Source organism: Ostrea edulis, chromosome 9 (genome assembly GCF_947568905.1).
Source record: "Ostrea edulis chromosome 9, xbOstEdul1.1, whole genome shotgun sequence".
NCBI classification, from domain to species: Eukaryota; Metazoa; Mollusca; class Bivalvia; order Ostreida; family Ostreidae; genus Ostrea; species Ostrea edulis.
This window is the reverse complement of record NC_079172.1, coordinates 49,729,352-49,749,152: the sequence shown is the minus strand read 5'-3', so window position 1 is coordinate 49,749,152 and position 19,801 is coordinate 49,729,352. Positions and strand designations below refer to the sequence as shown.

The 19,801-nt window shown below is 34.7% G+C and overlaps 1 protein-coding gene across 6 annotated transcripts in view; it reads left to right on the top strand.

Moving 5' to 3' along the window:
* Nucleotides 1–19,801, top strand: part of LOC125657971 (catenin alpha-2-like) — a 41,220-nt gene that overhangs the window by 2,114 nt on the left and 19,305 nt on the right. For 2 of the 6 annotated variants that reach the window (XM_056149465.1, XM_056149462.1), the window contains 9 exons: nucleotides 39–180; nucleotides 3,342–3,464; nucleotides 5,861–6,050; nucleotides 7,519–7,685; nucleotides 9,573–9,692; nucleotides 10,533–10,622; nucleotides 11,083–11,256; nucleotides 13,831–14,034; nucleotides 14,341–14,376. In XM_056149465.1, the coding sequence (XP_056005440.1) occupies nucleotides 3,354–3,464; nucleotides 5,861–6,050; nucleotides 7,519–7,685; nucleotides 9,573–9,692; nucleotides 10,533–10,622; nucleotides 11,083–11,256; nucleotides 13,831–14,034; nucleotides 14,341–14,376 (1,092 nt within the window). In that variant the 5' untranslated portion in view covers nucleotides 39–180; nucleotides 3,342–3,353. Of the gene's footprint in view, nucleotides 1–38; nucleotides 181–275; nucleotides 332–1,641; nucleotides 1,674–3,341; nucleotides 3,465–5,860; nucleotides 6,051–7,518; nucleotides 7,686–9,572; nucleotides 9,693–10,532; nucleotides 10,623–11,082; nucleotides 11,257–13,830; nucleotides 14,035–14,340; nucleotides 14,377–19,801 lie in introns of those variants that run through there. The other 4 variants (XM_056149464.1, XM_056149468.1, XM_056149463.1 and 1 more) reach the window with 4 other exon arrangements.

Genomic DNA, 19,801 nt, shown 5'->3' with positions numbered 1-19,801 from the left:
CATTCATTGACGCTTACTCTATTCCTTTTTATTCTTAGAGTTAGATGTGAAGCAAATGTAACAAGACGTAAAACATGGGGGTGCAAAGAGAACAGCGGAAGTTGTGATTCATACTGTTGTTTATTGTGCATTTGAGACCTGCAATCCGGTGCAAGACTGAAGCATAAGTATCTTTTAAAGGTTTGTTAGATTACTACATAACAATAACGATTAGGCATGTAGACATGTGTTATTCTAGTATTAATGATTGATTTTTTTACTTCTGCATCGATTAGGTTTAGGCATAACTGGGGAGCGGAGTGGACCGAAAACCCCTTTCTAACGAAGATGGGTTTGGGCTTTTGCTATCCTATAATCGCCCTCCTATAATCTATATTATTAAGCTACATGTGACTTGATATGATTTTGGATGTTTAAGACAAATATTTTCTCTTATGACTATGGTACATATAAACTGAGGATTGTCTTTGGTCACTGCACTGACACAGGACACTACACATAACATGTTTTGGGTGCGTTCAGAGTAAACCCAATGGTACAATCACCGATTTGCCAATAGAATCTAGTAAAATATTTGAGTCGTTGGTGCCATTAGATCCTTGTGTACTCTGAATGAGTTTAAGTTACAAATGGTGAGAAATCCAACAATGGTACCATTGATATACCACTAGCTGATCAGTTAAGCATGAAATGTCAAAGATATAGGCTCCTATTATTTTTGTATATAATTTTGCACCAAGATTGACTGATTGATTGATGTTTTCCGCCACACTCAACAATTTTTCAGTTATCTGATGGCGCCCAGTTTTTATTGTTGGAAGAGACCACCGACCTTCCAAAAGTAAACTGGGAAACTTTCTCACTTACTGGCAGGAGAAAGTTTCCTAGTTTACTTTCAGAAGGTCGGTGGTCTCTTCCGAGAAGATGCGTTTAGAAATATGAAATTACTTTCTCCTGCAGATTATTTTCTCCATCTTTACTAGACCAGAGTTTTCTGTCCATAAATGGAGAGCAGAGTGGACTGAAAACCCTTGGCTAGCAAAGATCGATGTATTTTCTCTTCTAAAACATGCGTTTATATATATATATAGATCATCAGACGGAATGGTGAGGATGAGAAATTACTATACCATAATAACATACACTTGATGCTTTTAAGACCCTTATCCATCTGAGCAGCTACATGTTTGAAATTGTCTTCTAGTTGATGTCTTAATGAAAATTTCAGAGTAAAAGATGTGATACAAAATCAGCTGCTTTCAGTGTGTACATGATGTCCGCTATTTTTTATTACGTCGTGAATAAAATTACGAACGCTAACAGAGCTCTAGGTTGTCTGCAGAAATGTTTACCATCAGTTAATTTTATTACCACTGTCGTACCAATGGTAAAAAAATTTGCCGATGGTAACTTATGTCAACCAATGGTTAAGTACTCTGAACACACCCAAAGTTTGCTTATGCTCATTACCCTGAAAAAAGAAAGAAAGAAGAAGAAAAATAAACCTTTCACTTATATGCTGACGGTGAGCGCAGCTACGTTTTCAAAAAGTTGTCTTCCCATAAACAAAATAGGTTGTTATTATAATCATACAGGTCTTATAAAGCACCAAATATAAGGCAGAATTACTTTAAAGTGCTGTACAGGATTATATATAATAAAAACATGTACAGGTAAGTGACATGAATTTAAGAATGTATAAAATATATCAATTTATACATCATGTACATATGAATTTAAAAAAAACCCAATTAGAAATATCAATAAGTTTAAGATTTGCTTTGAAACATATTTGAGCCCCCCCCCCCCCCCCCCCCCCCCTTGTGAATAGTAAGTGGCATAGTTGGTTATTATGGGAGGGGCTGTTGTTGTTGTCATCGTGGTTTGCATAATTACTGGACGTGCCAAGGAATTCAAACTGGTAAATAGATTTGAGCAGTTCTTATTTTTTGATGTGAAATAAACAAAGATTTTTTAAAATTATTTTGTTACAATAAACAAACTGTTAGATCTGCCAGTGTCACAGTCGTATTATGAGGTACATCAAAACATAGACATGACATCATACATTGTCTTACCCTGCCTTTCATCAACATTGCACTGCGTTAAACATAAGGCCTATTGGTGCACTGTATTTTGGAGCTATGAGAACACAAGGTTAGGATGATAGTCCACATAAGTTCATGATCATAGTCCAAGGTTTGACTTTGCAAGATCCTCGCCATTTTGACAAGGAACTTCTGGCATTGGCATCAAAAATTTTTTCTTGTTATAGGTTCAGATTTAGCCCGGATTATTTCACTGGCTCGCTATAAGAGCATGTCTTAATTCAAAGAATTTCTATTACAGGCATTGCATTAGTGTCCAACATCACAGATGATCAATTTTCAATGAGTAAATTATGTATTTTAACAATCAACAAGTAATGGTTATATTGCCCATGTGTAAAACAAATAACAATAATGAACAAATATCTAAGAAATAGTGATTATGTTTTTGTGTATGTTGCAGGCTAACCTCAGATGTCTCAAAATGTTGTTTTCAAATATTTAAAAGCCAAGGCATTAGCCAAGGCTTTAATATTTCAAACAACATTTGAGAAGAAGGAGGTTATCCTGCAACATACATGAAAACAAGAACTTTATTTCTATTCTACTTTGGCTCAGTAATGTACAGCCAATCCATTTCCTATATAGCTATGAATTAGGTCACTGTGACATAATTATGGCAGTTTCCAAAATTACCTTCATCGTTTTTTGCTGACAAAAAAGGTGAGGTGGTAGGGGTATTCTAAATCTATTTTGAAAAAAATATATTAAGTATTTAGGTCGATGTTTAAGAAAAAGGCTGTGCATCACCATGTTTACATGTGTATCACTCTCGGAATGCAGATGATTGGTTAATACTGAATGACAAATTTATGTTCTTCAGTCATTTATGAATTCGTTTTCAACATGTATTGTTTGACTTTTATGATTATAAAACTGAATTATCATGCAGCCATCAACTTTATTATTGCATCAGTCAAAATTGAAGTGCACTTCAATTTTGTATCCATTTTCTCATAATCAGTTAATATGTATGGAAGTATATTGTAGAATAATGACTGTGTCATTCCTTTGATCTTTACAATAACCATGGTAGACTGTCATATATTACATAGATATATATTGTATTTTTAAATAGCTTATTTAATTAACCCGTTGTTTTTTCTTTCTGTTTGTTTGTCATTTTTATGCTTTGTATGTCTGACAGGGCCCTGGATTGGATGAATTCGAATGAATAAAATGAAATCTATATTCTAGGCCTACAATACATGTAATGGTGTCTTTTTTCCCCAGCTTCAGTAAGCGATGAGTGTTGATTCCCCTGTGCTTGGGTCCCTGCAGGTGAAATGGGACCCAAAAAATCTGGAGATCCGTACCATGTCTGTTGAGAAGACGCTTGAGCCACTTGTCACACAGGTAAGTGAAATAAATCAGCTTTTGTGTTACACCTAATCTCAGCATCATTTGTCGAGGCTGGATATTTGGCTTGACGCCTCTTCCGAACCTCAAACCAGTGTCACACAAAGTGATTCAAATGCTTGTTATGATTAAAATGGGTTAAACTGAATTTCTTGTCCTCTTCAACTTTTCTCTTTAGACATCCTATAACCTCTCTATCATGGTGTAAATCCCACAGTAATTAGAGTTGGCTTTTTTTGTAGCTGTTGCAAAGGGGGCCACCATTTCATTTTTACCTTCTCAAAATCTCAAAACTGAAGAGTTACGATAGTATATTTCATATTGGTTTGTACTTTGGCTGAAGATACGGAACTTACTGAATGACAATTACTTTACACAAAGCATTTAAGCATGAAAATTATAAGCAATAAAAAAAAACCTGTAATTTTTAACCAATCTATTTGAAGGCATCTTAAACTATCAGAACTCTTCAGTGTTGAGAAATGGTGGCTTGTAGATGTGACATGTGTTTCAATTTTGTTGCTGTCACTTCTGTTGTCCACCAGAAGTAGTTTAAAATATGCAATTTTTGAATCCATGGCATTGGGCCCATCCCGTGGATTTACCTAATGGAAGACCTTCTCATTACTATTACTGAGTTTCTATTTATTAGTCTAATAACGGTGTGTAAAAACATAGGGGATTATATCTTTCTTCTCCATCTGTCCCTTTGTATGTCAGTCTGTCCCATATTGGTTTTCCAGACTTTTTTCCATTATGCTTGTCAATGGGTGGATTCTTTTGAAACTTGCAGTGTAGTTTTAGAGTGGCAAACTACAGATCAAGTTCGAATTCTGTAACAGTTGATGGAAAGTTGAGTTTTAAAGAGATTAGTTTTTATATTTCACATATTTTATTCATGGGGATTGGGATTGTGTTTCAGTGGAAATGCAGTAAAAGTAGGACATCTGAATAGAGGCAGTCGACGAGGCTCGACTGCTGATTTTGTAAAAAAAAAATAAAAAAAAAAAATAACTTCATTAATTTAACATTTGAAGCTCATTAATCACAAAAGGAACATATCAATGAAAATATATATCATCTTTTAATTATACACAAGTATTTTTATGTAGTCTGTGAGCGAAGTCTGTTCTCAATTTACCATGTTCCTGCAGTTGCATGGTTCCAAATTACTGCTCGTCCTCTCACATTGGCAACCATACTTTGCTTGTGGGCACCCCAAACTTGGCAACCGTAATTGTCTGATCGACATTTTTCTTTCCTACCAATCTGAGTCCTAATATAATTGAATTTCAGTTTCCAGTTGGGGTTCTGCCATTTGGTAAGACATTTCTGGGGTATCAAACCTTCCAAAACATAAACCAGATGAAGTTGAACAATGCAAGGGTTACTTCAAAGAGTATGAAATGAATGTACATTTTCTTGAATAATATGTATACGGTGTGACCGTTGGACCGATCGAGCGAAGCATGAATTGGTCATTGGCGTGTCCCAAGTGGTAATCATAATTCCGTTAAGTGCGGTAGATTATGATTCATTCAAAAAATATAAATATATTATGAAATTTTCCTTGCGCTACACACCCAGTAACATCTCAATATTAAAGGGGGATTTATGGGGATAACAGTTCTACAAGATCCGCCTATTCATTTAACGTGGGAAATGAAACGCAAGGCGACGTAAACCGTGCATTGTGACGTCACATTTAACCATCGACTTTTTTCTCTTTCAAAGCAAACAATTATTAACAACAATACATCCCGTTTGCAAATAAAAAGGCCGTTAAAACTAAACAAAATTAACCAATACATTCAAAATGGTAAAAAAGTAACCATAAGTATTTAAAGAAACTCATTAACTCGTTCATCTATTTAGTCATATTAATGTTTTTCTATTTGATGATTGGCTAAAAACTGTGACAATAATAATCACACCATTCATTTTTAACAAACTGGGTGTTTGAATTTCAAATTACATGCCAATCTTGTATTTTTGGCATTCAAAATTAAAACACGAATAACTCTAGAAGCAATTAATTAACAAAGCAATATGGCGGCGCCCATATGGATCACAAAATTTTCAGTGAACGTATGTAGAGATTTTCTTTATTCATTTGCTGATTTTCTCATTTTTTCTTTTATATACATGTTGCCTTTAGAGCCTTGCTTCGCGAATGGGCCTTCGGCCCGTTCGAGCTTCGCTCAGTATTAAGTACAGTCATAAATTAATGAGGTTCCGGTAGGGGATATGTATTGCTTATGCAATACTTCCATGATTATGCTTGTTATTTTCCCCTTGGAGTTTTTACCCACCGCCCCATACTATTTGAATCTAGATTTTTATTCGACATCGATCTTTTGAACTCGCCCCTAAAACACTTCACTCTTTTCTAGGTTACAACACTGGTTAATCAAAAAAGTCCATCAAACAAAAAGAAGGGGAGGTCTAAGAAGGCACATATTCTAAGTGCTGCTGTTCAGAGAGCCACAGAGAACTTCATCACTACAGGAGAGGAGATAGCTAATGAGAATCCTGACATCAGGTCAGAAATGATGGCGGCTGTGGATGAAGTGAGGAAAACTGGTCAGTAATCTGGTAATATATGCAGTCTGTGATCAGTAATCTGTTGTAATGTGTACAGTCTGATCAGTAATGTATACAGTCTGATCAGTAATCTGTCGTAATGTGTACAGTTTGTGATCAGTAATCTGTCATAATGTGTACAGTCTGATCAGTAATCTGTCGTAATGTGTACAATCTGATCAGTAATCTGTCATAGTGTGTACAGTTTGTGATCAGTAATCTGTTGTAATGTGTACAGTTTATGCTTAGTAATCTGTCATAATGTGTACAGTCTGATCAGTAATCTGTCATAATGTGTACAGTTTGTACTTAGTAATTTGTCGTAATGTGTACAGTTTGTGCTCAGTAAACTGTTATATACTTCTCAAGATATGCAGAAATGAACTAAGAAAATGTCTTTATTAACTCACCTGAGCTGAAAGTCTGATCACCGGTTGTTTGTCGTCTGTCTGTAAACTTTTCACATTTTCATCTTCTTCCCCAGAACCAAAAAGTCAGCGCGAAGGGTAAAACATCCTGCTATCAAGCCAAATATCTGTTTGTGTGTTTCTATACACATATATTAAGTGAAAATCAGCAATATAATTTACAGTTTTATTCTGCAAAATACTTGGATAGAGATCGTGAGCGAATTGAAAAACTCCGACATGTCAGATGTCAAGGGCAATATCGGTCTAATTAAGTTACATGGATCTGATATGTTTGAAGTTGAATTGCACAATGCTTATGGAGTTTGTATACTATGCTGATGCAGCAGTGAGCAAAGGGCATATAAAGAAAAGATTTATGCTTTTACTGTGCATCAGCTGATGCTGGTTTCAAATTTATGTAGAAATTCTGTGAGGTTCTCCCAGTCCATGCTGATTGTCTTGTCAAAGGGCTATAAAGATTTTCAAAGAGAAATTCTCCGAAATAGACTGATGAAATCATCGACAGGAACTTTTTCCTGCTTGATTGTTTCCAAAATAAATGAAAAAATATCTGTCAGAAAAATAAATCTGTTGACTGTTTTATATTGATTTTTATTATTAATCTTAAATTCAACTTTTAAATTGATAAAAAAAAATTATATAAATTCCCTCCCTCCCTCCCTCCCTCCTGGGCCTGAAACCCCCCAGGCGACAATTCCAAGCAAACATTTTTTTAAGGTGGTCTTGCCCAAATTCATCTTGAACAAAAGTTGGCAATTAATATATTGAGGAAGCACTGTATATAGGGAAAATCTTTTAAAAATCTTCTCAAGAACCACTGGTCCATAAAAGTTCAAATAAACACAAAAGTTTCCTGACATCTGTCTCTCAAATTGAATCCGTCAGCACTTTCTCTGGCACTCAATAACTTTCATAAATTCTATACATAACACTTGGATTATGCAGCTCAGGAAGACCCCTTTGAATTTCAGATTTATCATGGGACCCTTTCTGACTCATCATTTTTTCTAGTTTACATTAAGTTTTTTACCTTGCAGGTGAAGTGATGAGGGATGCATCCACAGAATTTGCTGCAGACCCCTGCTCCCTGTCCAAACGTGGAGCCATGGTTCGGGCAGCTAGAGCTCTTCTGTCTGCAGTGACCAGGCTTCTTATCTTAGCTGACATGGTGGATGTCCATCTTTTGCTGAAATCACTGAGAATGGTAAAGCGTTGCATATTTTTCATCCAAATTAACAGTTGTACGATTGCCTTGGACAAGTCAAATCTATACTATGACAATCGAAAACAGACAAGTCACAGTATATGCCATCTTCTGACATTTATGCACATTCAACTGCTCAGCTGTACACTGTAGCAAGTCATTTGTATTCATTGATCAGTGAAAATAAACTTAATTGACTATAACAGGTAAATGTTGTATGTCTATACATGCATACACTGTATGTCATAAAACATAAAGGAAATTTTAGTGTCTTCTTCAGAACCTTATTAGGATTATACATGTACCTAGAGGATATTCAATGTTTTGTTGTTGGATATAGAATTTATTTTATGTGTAAGACAAGATTTATTAAGTCTGTCAGGTCACCTGAATTTATTGCAGTTGGTTTGTGTCCATCCTCGTCTGTCGTGCGTTAACAATGGAACATTTTCTTGATAACTACAAATGAAGCATCTTGGTACAAGGGTGACATAAATTGTAAATTTCAGGACTCTTGCACTCCAGGGGCATGAAGGGTAGGACAAAAAATTGACCAATTTTCAAAGTTCTTCTTCTCTACAACTGCACATGAGTAAGAAAACTAAATGCATAGTAGCGATAGAGAGCAGGACAGCCTCAACCAAAATTGTAAATTTCTGGGATAAAGGTTCTGACTCTAGGGCGGGACCAGACTTGGTATATAGTATTTATGTGTAAAATGTTTGAAAACACAGCTTCTTTAATGCTATTGATACTTGATTGAAACTTAATTGATATTTAGAATGAGTAGATAGCCTTTTACAAAAATTGTAAATTTCATGGTTCCAGGGGAAGGGGTTTAAGTATTGGGATATTGCCAAAATGGTCGTGCAGTGATTAAATGTGTTAACATTTTTAACAGTTTTCTTCTTAATAACTATTCCAATTGTTTTCAAATTTGGTATGAAGCATTTTTGAAACAAGGGTGTTCAATTTCAGGACTCTTGCACCCCTTGGTCCTAGGGGGCAGGGCAAAAATTTATTTTCAAAAATCTTTTTTTCTACAACTGCACACATGTAAGAAAAACTAAAAGCATAGTGATGTGGAACAGCAAAGTCTCTGCAAATACTGATACACAGTACAAATGTATAAAAAGTAAATGAAGATTTAGGAAAAGCAGAAAAGGATGTACCAAAATTGTGAATTTCTCAACCCCAGGGTTTTGTCTCTAGTACAGGTCTGAATTAGTCATATCTTGTAAATTTTATATATATTATTTAAAGTCTTTTACCAGCATAGGCACTTTTAAGTTTATTTCAGTTTTAAGAACACAATCATCTTGTTTTCTACTTTTGCTAGATATTAGAATTTAGCTTAGATATTCAGAACAGGAATTTTTTTTCTAGATTTCGTAGCCCTTGGAACTAGTGATACTTTTGATACTCGGTTGACTGATAAGGCCTGTGGGCCTCTTGTTTTATGATATTTTTATGAGTGCTTTGCACTATATCCAGCAACAAAAAATTGAATTTTCTGTATATTACATTTTCTTCGATTTTTCCTTTTATAGGTCTTTCAGCTGTCCAGCTGAATTGACGTTCAAAACAATATTGTGCAGAACATATAGTACCTTTTGTTAAGAGATATGCAAAATGTATAAAAATCAATAGATTTGAACAAAAAGACAACTTTATTTCAAACTTATTTTGGGTATTCAAATAAAAAACTTACAAATTGAATATATATATGACGTAAAATGAAGGTGATCTTATGTATTATGGATGAATATTGTGGCAATAACAAGTTCTGTGAAAATATGAATTTTTATTAAATTATTAACTATTCTCGTTTTGACAAAGTCTTTCCATGAGATGAGAAATAAACATTTTTTGTGTAACATTTTTCAGGTTGAGGGTGATTTAGACAGAGTTAGGAATGCCACCAGTCAACAGGAGCTAATGTCAAGCTTCAAGGATCTTGGAGAGAGTTTAGTGGATCTTGCTCAACGAGCTGCTCAAAGACAAAATGTATGTAATAATCAATTTTCAAAAAGTTTAATGCAGAGTGGCATACAAACAGTTTGTAGACCTGTAATTTCATTTCAGCTAATAAGTGTTTGTATTTTTAACAGTCTAATTAAAATCAGATCTTCTCTAACCGTTACAATGGAGAAGGATCTGACAACTTTGCATTTGAGGTCATGTTATTGACCCCTGTCTTATGAATATTTCAATAAATATTCGACCAATAACAATAGCTTGACATAGAATCAAGATGCAATCAAGAATCGTTTTACTGAAGTATATTCGGATTGCAAGTTCGCAAAAAATGGTGCCGATCCTTGAAAAGTTTAAACGAATCTATTTTCTGTGGCGTTCTAACAATGCTCATGGCCACTAGCTGCCATCTTCGACGATTATTCTTCCCTGCTTCCTGGTAATTATTGACAGGTGTACGATAAATACCAAGTATGTTTCGATATAACAGCAAAATTTGCATGTTAGCGAAAACCATCATTTGATTGGTCTAGTTTGAAAGGTGAAATAACATATGACGCAATGCTTTCAGACCCTTCTACAGTGTAGCGGTTTGAGAAGATATGATTTTAATTAGATTGTATTTTCAACTACGGTATATATTGACAAGAATGTTTTGATGCAGTGCTTTGCAGTAATGATAATTAAAAACAATTTTCTCATGGTGAATTAAACCAATTGGAAAATTTCTATCATATGCTTGCTTTCTTGTTTTATGATGAAATTATTGCATAAAATGTAGCAGGTTAATTTTTCAATATGATTGTGTAACCAAGTCTGTTTTGATCTCGGCATGTGTTTTATTGACTAATTTTCTTGAGTTTTTGGCAGGATCTGAAGGATCCTAGACGACGAGATGATCTGGCTGCTGCCAGGGCTGTCCTTAAGAAGAACAGCATGATGTTGCTGACAACTTCAAAGGTAGGCGGTAATAAATGTCTCGTAGACATGTGATGAAAAAGTGCAAGGGAGGGGGATATGTGTGTAAACAGATATACAGCTTGTTGAATGCTTAAGCGATTAACTGTAAGTAATATTAAATCACACGATTTCTGTGAAAAATTTTGCTGCTTGCAGGAAAAAGGGAGGGTGAGGAAATAAGGATTTGCATGTCTGAGAGTAGAGAAGAAGATTTTTCTAATATTTAACATATTTTCCCTAGAGAGCCACATTGGCCTCACCCTAGGGCTTAAATTTCTAACCCAAGGGTCAAGATTTTCATAATTTAGGTAGAGAGCTTCATGGACATCATAACAATGCATTTAATTTTTCCTCACGCATCTGAAAGTAAAGAAGATTTGCATGTAATCCATTGTACAAATGAATGCAAAATATATACATGAATATGCACTTTGTATTAACAATGACATGTTTCTTACAGGCATATGTAAGGCACCCAGAACTAGCACCAGCCAAAGCAAACAGAGACTATGCCTACCATCAGCTTGTGGATGCTGTTAACACCATATCAGGTGTGGCCCAGGCCTCAGGGGCCTCTGATGCTCACCCATATGAAGGAGCAGGAGAACTGGCATCAGCACTGGATGAACTTATGGTAAGAAGCTGGATAAAGTGTCGTGAAAATTTGCATTTGAATTCTTTTTATTAGGTCAACTGAGTCACTCAGATGACCTATTACAGTGGAACCCCGTTATTACGTTCCCCCTTTATTACGTTAGTCCGCATATTACGTTGGAATTTCAAAGCACAAAACCATTTCTTAACAAACCTATATAAAATAGACCTCGTTATTACGTTGTCCTAAAATGCCGGGACTCGGTATTACGTTGTAAAAATTCCGACAAAAACGTAATAAACCCCTAATTATTCAATAGTGATTCTCAAAATAATAAGCCATTCACACCTTGACTGCCTGAGGCAGTCACCACGTAAATTTCCTGGTCTGTTTGGGGATTAGAGACGCTTGACTGATCACGCTTCGATAGATCTAGCGACATCAATACAGGTGAATACCCCGTATAGAAGCCAGTGATAAACAATTAAATAATGTTTATTTAGAAATTGTACTCTATGAAATTTACTTCATTTTTTATATTTTGATAATCAAAGAAATAATTTCTCAACCACCTGCGTGTTCAGCATAGTGTGATTACCTTCGCTATTAAAACTCTATTCACAGACAGCTTTGGTACCAAACAAGAAAGACAAGATTTATCTTAGCAATGTTACAACCGCTTGGGTAACTGCTTGGACATAGGTGACTAAAGGTGTTCAATTAAAAAAATTGTTCGTTGTTTGGACATGCAGCTTGGGTGTTCGTAAATCTCGTCCATACATACACCAATCTATCGGCCGATTCGTGCACGGCATTTACCTCAGTGAATATTTTGAAATCCCTTGATGCGCACATGATTTTAGTGCCATCATTTAGTGTTATAAATGAAATCTTCGTGCATCATTATATTTTTTTTGTGTGGATTGCGCTTAAATTGTTCTCAGTGTTTATCGTTGGTGAGAAGTGTGTAAGTGTTGGGTATCGTGTGCGTTTTGTGTCTATAGTTTTGTTGTTTTTTGGGTGGGATTTTTTTGTTGTGTTGTGTATTGTGTAATTAGAGAACTTAATAAAAATGATGTTTTGTTATTTTTTTTAATACGAATGTTTAATTCGAACCGGAACGAGTTATTGAGAGAAATTTACATGAATGCATTGTTTTAAAGTTGAACAAAATGGCGGTCCAAACGAATGCAGAAAAAGCAACGTTTATCAAAACATCCTTATGTATCCTACACCGAAATAAAGAAAAGGGATAAGAACATGAAGAATTACGGACATTAAAGATTAAAGATAAGATGTAAATAAAACAAAGTATCATAGTCTTTTAAACAAAGAAACAGTAAAGATATATTCACACACCCCTTCACGGAGTACCAACGGACGATATACAATTTCCAAATGATATTTTTAACGGATTTCACTGGGAACGTTTATTACGTTGCCCCCGGTATTACGTTATTTTATCGTGACAAAATGGAAAACGTAATAACGGGGTTCCACTGTATCATTGGTGTGTGTCGTGCGTCGTCCATTAAAGAGACACAATTGCTGTGTTGGCCTACAATAACTGACTGATGCTTGAATTCCAAATGACCGTGCAGGAACAAAAGGTTTGAAGGAATGAATGGTTGTAGATGAGAACGGAACTCTTTGGTCTGGGAACAGAACGTTGTACGGTTTGATTGAAATGGTTTGATGTGGGAACGGAATGGTTCTTATCGAGACTGGAATAGTAACAGAACGGTTCAAATGGTGTAGTAGTATGCCTCAGGGTCTGTAGCCCCCCCCCCCCCCCCCCCCCCCCCCTCTCTCTCAGAGCCTAATGGGTAGGGCCAAAATATGCGAAATTGTCATGGCCCAATGATCAGGGGTTCTGAGTCTCTAGGGTGGGGCTAATATGGCCATGTAGTAAAGATAATATATATCAAATCTTAGAAAATCTTCTCTACTCTCAGACATGTGTGAGAAAATCTAAATGCATTGTTATGATGTCCATGAAGATCTCTACCTAAATTGTGAAAACATGGCCCCTGGGTTAGTTTAGGACCTATGGTGGGACCAATATGACTCTCTAGTGAAAATGTATTAAATCTTAGAAAAATCTCTTCTACTCCTAGACATGTATGAGGAAAAATTAAATGCATGGTTATGATGTCCATGAAGCTGTCTACCTGAATTGTGAAATTCATGACCTCTGGATCAAATGAATAAGGGCTAATTTAAATGCTTCAAACTATATCTTTCCTTCTGTTTTGATTGAATGGGAATTGTATGCAATTTTAGAAAGATCATAAAGCTATGCACAAAAGACTCAAGAATGAGGCTTAAATGCAGATATTAGACTCCCTGACAAGTCTATGTATGGACTATGGTACTAAAGTGACTATTAAGGCCTGTGGGCCTCTTGTTTCTCTTAGAGCGTCGGGAACACACATAACAGTTTCTACTTCAGTTATACAGCATAGCAGTAAAGTTGTTTTAGAATTGAAACTTATAATATTCCCTGTTGTAGAAAGAGAATAGCAAACTTTTACTTTGTTATTGCTTGTCTTAAACAAAATCTTTTTAATATAAGGAAAAAATGGTCATTGATAAATATTAATATATTTTTAGCAAAAAATAATTATGGACCCCTTAACCTATAATGAAGTGAGGACAAGGCCATCACTAGAGGAACGACTTGAGAGTATCATCAGTGGAGCAGCACTAATGGCTGACTCATCGTGTACACGGGATGATCGTAGGGAGAGGATCGTACAGGAGTGTAATGCCGTCAGACAGGCTTTACAAGATTTATTAACAGAATACATGAATAATGTAAGTATTGAGTTAACATGGAACCATTGTGAGGAAATCTGTTAGATGAATTGTTTTAGTGATGTCCAATAGTCATAGTTTAAATGGAAGGTATATTATAATGAAAACTTTCATGTTTCCATCATTTGTTTGCTATAAACTTGTTTGGCAGTTGGAAGTGGTACAGTTTTTTTTTAAGTTCTCCCATTGATATTAAGTACTGAATATAAAACGGCAATAATTTTATTAATTTTTCACTGTGGGAGTTATATGAAAGTAAGACTAGACAGACATAAATATTTGATTAATTCTGATAAATGAATTCAGTGCAGGAAACCACGCTCAAGTAAATTCAAGAAACAGGTAACAATGGAATGCTTTTTTAAGTTTTTTCCGTAAGAAATTTTGAGAATGTATTTAAGACTATATTGGCCCTTTTCCGTGTAGTTCACAAGTTGTTACTGATATTAATTTATTAATTTTTTGTAATAGAAGTCATTTAACATGTGTAGAGAGCGAAAATGCCTGAATTTTGCTTATATGTAGTAGTTTTGCAATATTACTGTACATGTGTTTGGAATGTCTTCCTTTAAACTAAAACTGTGTTGATACAGTCTTTGAAATGTTCTGCTTTCCCACTTGCACGATGAGTGAATGCAGAGCACAATTTGGTGAACAGTGAGCGAACGCAGAGTATAAATGAAGTGCAAATGCGAACACAAAGTGAAATGTGACCGCAAGATGAATGATTTATTGGGAATATATTGTGTGTTTTCCTTGCATTGTACTTGTTCAAAAATCCAGTAAGAAAAAAGATCAATAAACTTAATGAATTTTTTTATAGTGCCGACTAGATGTTCATGCTAATGTCACTTTTTTGAGTCGGCTCGCGAAGTGATGATCCTTGTTGTAACCGCCGTCTCTACACGGATTTCCAGCCACTCACAAACTTTTCTGTTTATTAGCAAATAAATTGACCTGTGACCTTGGAGTTTGACCTTCTTTTAAATAAACACAACATACTGAATATCTTCTGAACTATTTAAGTAGAACTTTTATATGTTGTATATACAGTGTATATAAATTTCTTATGACAAGATGTTTAATTTCATATCATAATCTATGTGACCTTGATCTTCTCCCAGAACAGCAAGGTCATGTTGGTCATATTAGTTTTGAGGCATCCTCATGGGTTTTTTTTTCATTAGAATAAAGGTTGAAAAAAAATCTTTTATAAATCACAACAGCTGAACAACACCAAGATCAAGATGACTTAGTTGAGTGATGTGGCCCATATGGGCTCTTGTTCATGTTGCCATCGTTAGAAGGATTGATCAAGTTTCGAATTGCAGTGAAGAAACAAAAACTGAACAATTAGTGAATGCTGAACAGTGAGCACACAATGAACGCTTGGAGAGTGAACGATGAACTCTTTGTGAGTGGTTGGTGAATGGTGACTGCAAAAGTGTGAATGGAAATTGTATGCTGAATGCTTGGTGAACGAAAGGGAAAATGGGAAAGTAAAATGTTTCAGGGACTGTACTTTATGTTTGTCATGAAATGAAATGAATGCATTTGTACAGTGATGGAAATAGGTGCATTAGAAATCATCTTTCATTGAAAGGTATATAGGTCCCATAACCAGTGTGAGTTAGTAATCTTTTTTTTTTTAAATCTCGTTTCTTAATGTTCTAAAGAAGTAGGTACAGTTTCTACAGTCATCTGGCCCAGAAAATGGATGATTTCATTAGGAATCCCATAATCTGGCAGTCAACAAATCCAAACTACAAAAAATGTATATTTAATTTGATCCAAAATTGCTTTGTGTTGTATGACAGGAGTGTTGAGTTAGCATAAAATTGCCAAAAATGTCAAAATCAATGAAAAAATTCATAAATTCAGGGGGGTTTCCCTTCAGAAAACAAACAGACGGATGGACACACCTTTTCCTAAGCAATAATCTGGATGAAATTTAACAGTTATCAAGCTCTTTTTGAAAAAAGGCGGGGAAAAGTTTTATTCATGACGTAATAATACTATCAAATAAGCAATAACTTTGATTTAAGTTGGCATATACATGTATTCACAGATCAAGCTAGATTCAAGACACATTTAAAACAGAGAAATTTTTTGGCCTTTTTATATACACAATCGTACCTCGTTCTTTTCAAGAGACACAAGGCTTGCCAATTTATTAAGTGTCTCTTGAAAATTGAAATATTAAGAAACAAGAGTTTGAGAAAATCAATTATTAAGAAGGACACTGTGTTAATGGATCTCTTTCTCCCATTATATACTTGAAAGGTTTTTTTTTGTAAATATCTTTTCTTCAGCTCCTTCAACTGTTACAGTATTGAAATATACATTTACATACAATAGCCACAATTAAGTGCATTTGATGATATTTTGAAATTAAATATACAAGGGAAAAGTTTAGAAGTTTGAAAATTAAAAACAACCAATCAGAATCATATGCCATAGCATGTTCGTAAAACAAAAAAGAACAATTTTTGTCAGAGTGGTGAAACAAAGTTGATAATGAGAGAAATCTTTCTAGCATGCTTTTGTTAAGAACACAGGATACCTCCAAAAACTTTGTTATGGAATTTTGTAAAACTATTATTTTGTAAATGTTTTATTTTACTAAAAGCTCATATTGTCCACAAAATTTCCCATGAAACCACTTTTATATTGGCATTTTTCACAAATGTTGACTTGAAAATTTAATGGAAAAACATGACCCCAAATTCGAAATCCTTAAAAAATGTCTTTCATATATTAATTGACCGATTTACAGGTGATTATCGATGCCTTGAAGTTCTCAATGTCTTAAAGTGAAATCATGCACGGTCCCAATTTTTATACGCCTGTTGTCAGATGGGACATATTATGTTATGATGCTGTCTGAGCGTCCAGCTGGCTCTCTGTCTGAGGTTTTCCAGACATTTTTCCATAAAGGATGAATGTACAGCTTTTAAATTTGGTCATAACATCTCCCTCAATATGCATAATAGTGAGTTTGCTTTTCAGCTGGATCGGTGCACCCATGATCTACTTAATGGGTAAAAGTAGGTCTAACAGTTTTCCAGACTTTTTTTTCATTAGAGATACAGATATTGCCCTGAAATTTAGTCATAAGCTTCCTCTCGGAGGAATACAAGTTCAGTTTGCATTTCAGCTGGATTGGTCCATCTGTCTGTGACCTACTTTAGAGCTATTAGTAAGCCAAACAGTTTACTAGATTTTTGTTCGTTTTGGATACAGGTATTGCCCTGAAATTTTGTCACCACCTCCCTCTCAGAGAACTACATAATCAGTTTACATTTCAACTTGATTGGTACAATGTGACGTATTTGAGGAATAAAAGTAGGTCAAAAATTTGATGGACTTTTCCTCATCATGGATGCAGATATTGCAACCTCCCTCTCAGTGAAATACATGTCTCACATGTCAAATAGATTGGTGCATCATGACATACTGTAAGGCTTTTCTATTCAGAATGTGGGATATGAATTCACAGTGCATAATATGCTTTCAGATTGAATTACACTTTTCAACAAACGTATATTGTACTATTTGTGGTACTCTTGTTTTCTCTATTTAACTAAACGAATTATCTTGATCTCTTGAATGTTCTATCTCTTGAAGTTCTCAATCTCAATCTCTCGAAGTGAAATTTGGGTCCTGCATGACAAATTTCATTGTTTTTCACTTTCGATCTCTTGAATAGGTGGTAGCGTATATACACACCATCACTTAATGTATAATTATTTCCAATATGAGAAGGGGAAAAAAATGAATGCATATAAACTTTAAAAAGTCTTTTTATCTACAGATGTATGCAAGATAAAGTTCTGTCTTCTTAAAATGAAATTAATTACATGCACCTAAAATATGAAGGACAATGTGTCAAAACAATGCCAGGATGTAGATATGCACTCCTAGCTGTTGCTGTAAAATCTGAACCATAATTGTCAAACCTTTAATTTCTGGATTTGACTCAAATTTTCATCTCAGACTTTAACTCTCGATCTCTTGATCGTGAAGTTTTATTAAGGTCCCTTTAATTTTGAGTTATCAAGAGTCACCTGTACACTGTTGTTTGATCAAGTAATAGAAAATCTCTGAGTAACACAGACACAGAAAAATCTTACTTCATTTGATGCCTCCAAAACCTTGGGATCCTATGACATTTAACATTAAAGTTCGAGGTTGAAAATGTGTAAATTTTGAAGTGAATTTGAATATTGAAGAAAAGGTAGAGATATTGCAATACATCATTTTATGCTGTCATTTTCTTTCTCAATATTCTCAATAGTCAGAAAACAAAAATAGCCATGCATTGATCTTATATTGACATACATTGTAATTGCATGCACATAAGTAAACAAGTCAATTTATTTATATTAATATACTGTATTTCACTTGGACCTTCAAGAAAGACTTTGCTAGGATGTCCTTTCTACAGTATGTGCTTCTCTAGATTTTTCTATAATTTGTTTTAACATAGAACATTTACAAGCATGTAAGAAGTATGCATGCAAATTTGTGAAACAAGATTTTATATAGACTTGCATATCAATTGATAATCATATCATTCAGGTAACACAAATGCAAGAAATGTCTTATTTTTATGGAATGTTAGTATACCCTTCCTCAAATGAGTTTAGGGGGTATACTGGAATCACCATGTTAGTCCATAGACATCATTTGTCCAGAGTATATCTTTAACACCAATGAACAAATTTGATTAAAACCTTGTGTTGTATAACTTATATGAATAATGAAGTTGTGCACTTGCTATTTTGATTGAGATATTTAGGTTACCTGAGTAAACTCAGGCGACCTATTGCAATTGGTCTGCGTCCGTCGTCATGCAACATGCATTGTCCACCGTGCATTAACAATTGAACATTTTTAACTATCATTCCAATTCTTTCTAAATTTGGTATGAAGCATCTTTGGGACAAGGGGGCATAAATTGTAATTTCAGGACTCCTGCACCCTTGGGGCCTTAGGGGCTGGGCAAAATCTGCCAAAAATTCATCTACTTTCAAAAAAAAAAAATCTTCTCTACAACTGCATATCTCTTCAGAAAAACTAACGGCCGGTTGCGTATATCAGATTTATTTAAACCTCGGATCATTAATTTGAGGTTTAAATCCAAGTTGAACTTCACTCATTGCACACAGGTAAGGCTTGCACGTGAGTACGGCTCATATTTACTGTAAATTCTGAACCTGGGGTAGAGGGGGTTTAAATCTGATTTTGCATCGTTCATCTTGAATAATGCTGGAATATTTGGATATTTTTTATTGTTTTGATGTAGATACACTCAGTCTGATAAGAAATGAAAAAATTTTGAAAAATTCATTAAGTCTAACAGTATTTCATATTTTAAGAATACAAAATTTGGCTTACCAAAGAACTGGTTTTCAATTGATGAATTGTGAGATCGATGATGGTATTTTGCAGAATTCATCGCATTCAGTGTCTCCTTTGATTAAACTTCAAATACAACTGAGTAATTATCAAGCTACCAGAGTTTTGTTGACTGTAAACGATGGTTTGTTTGGGATACACAAATATATAGCTAGTTTAAAACTTTAAAGAATTGATCAAAAGTATCTTGTGCAAGATTGTTATTACATTTGGACAGATCAGTAGGTCTCAGATTCATTAATGGACCTCATGGTTAGGGGTTTAAATTTACTGCAATGTTTTCCCATTTTGCAGTTTTCGAAATTGCCATTTTGCCATCATTCTGTTTGTTTTAAATGAGATCCTT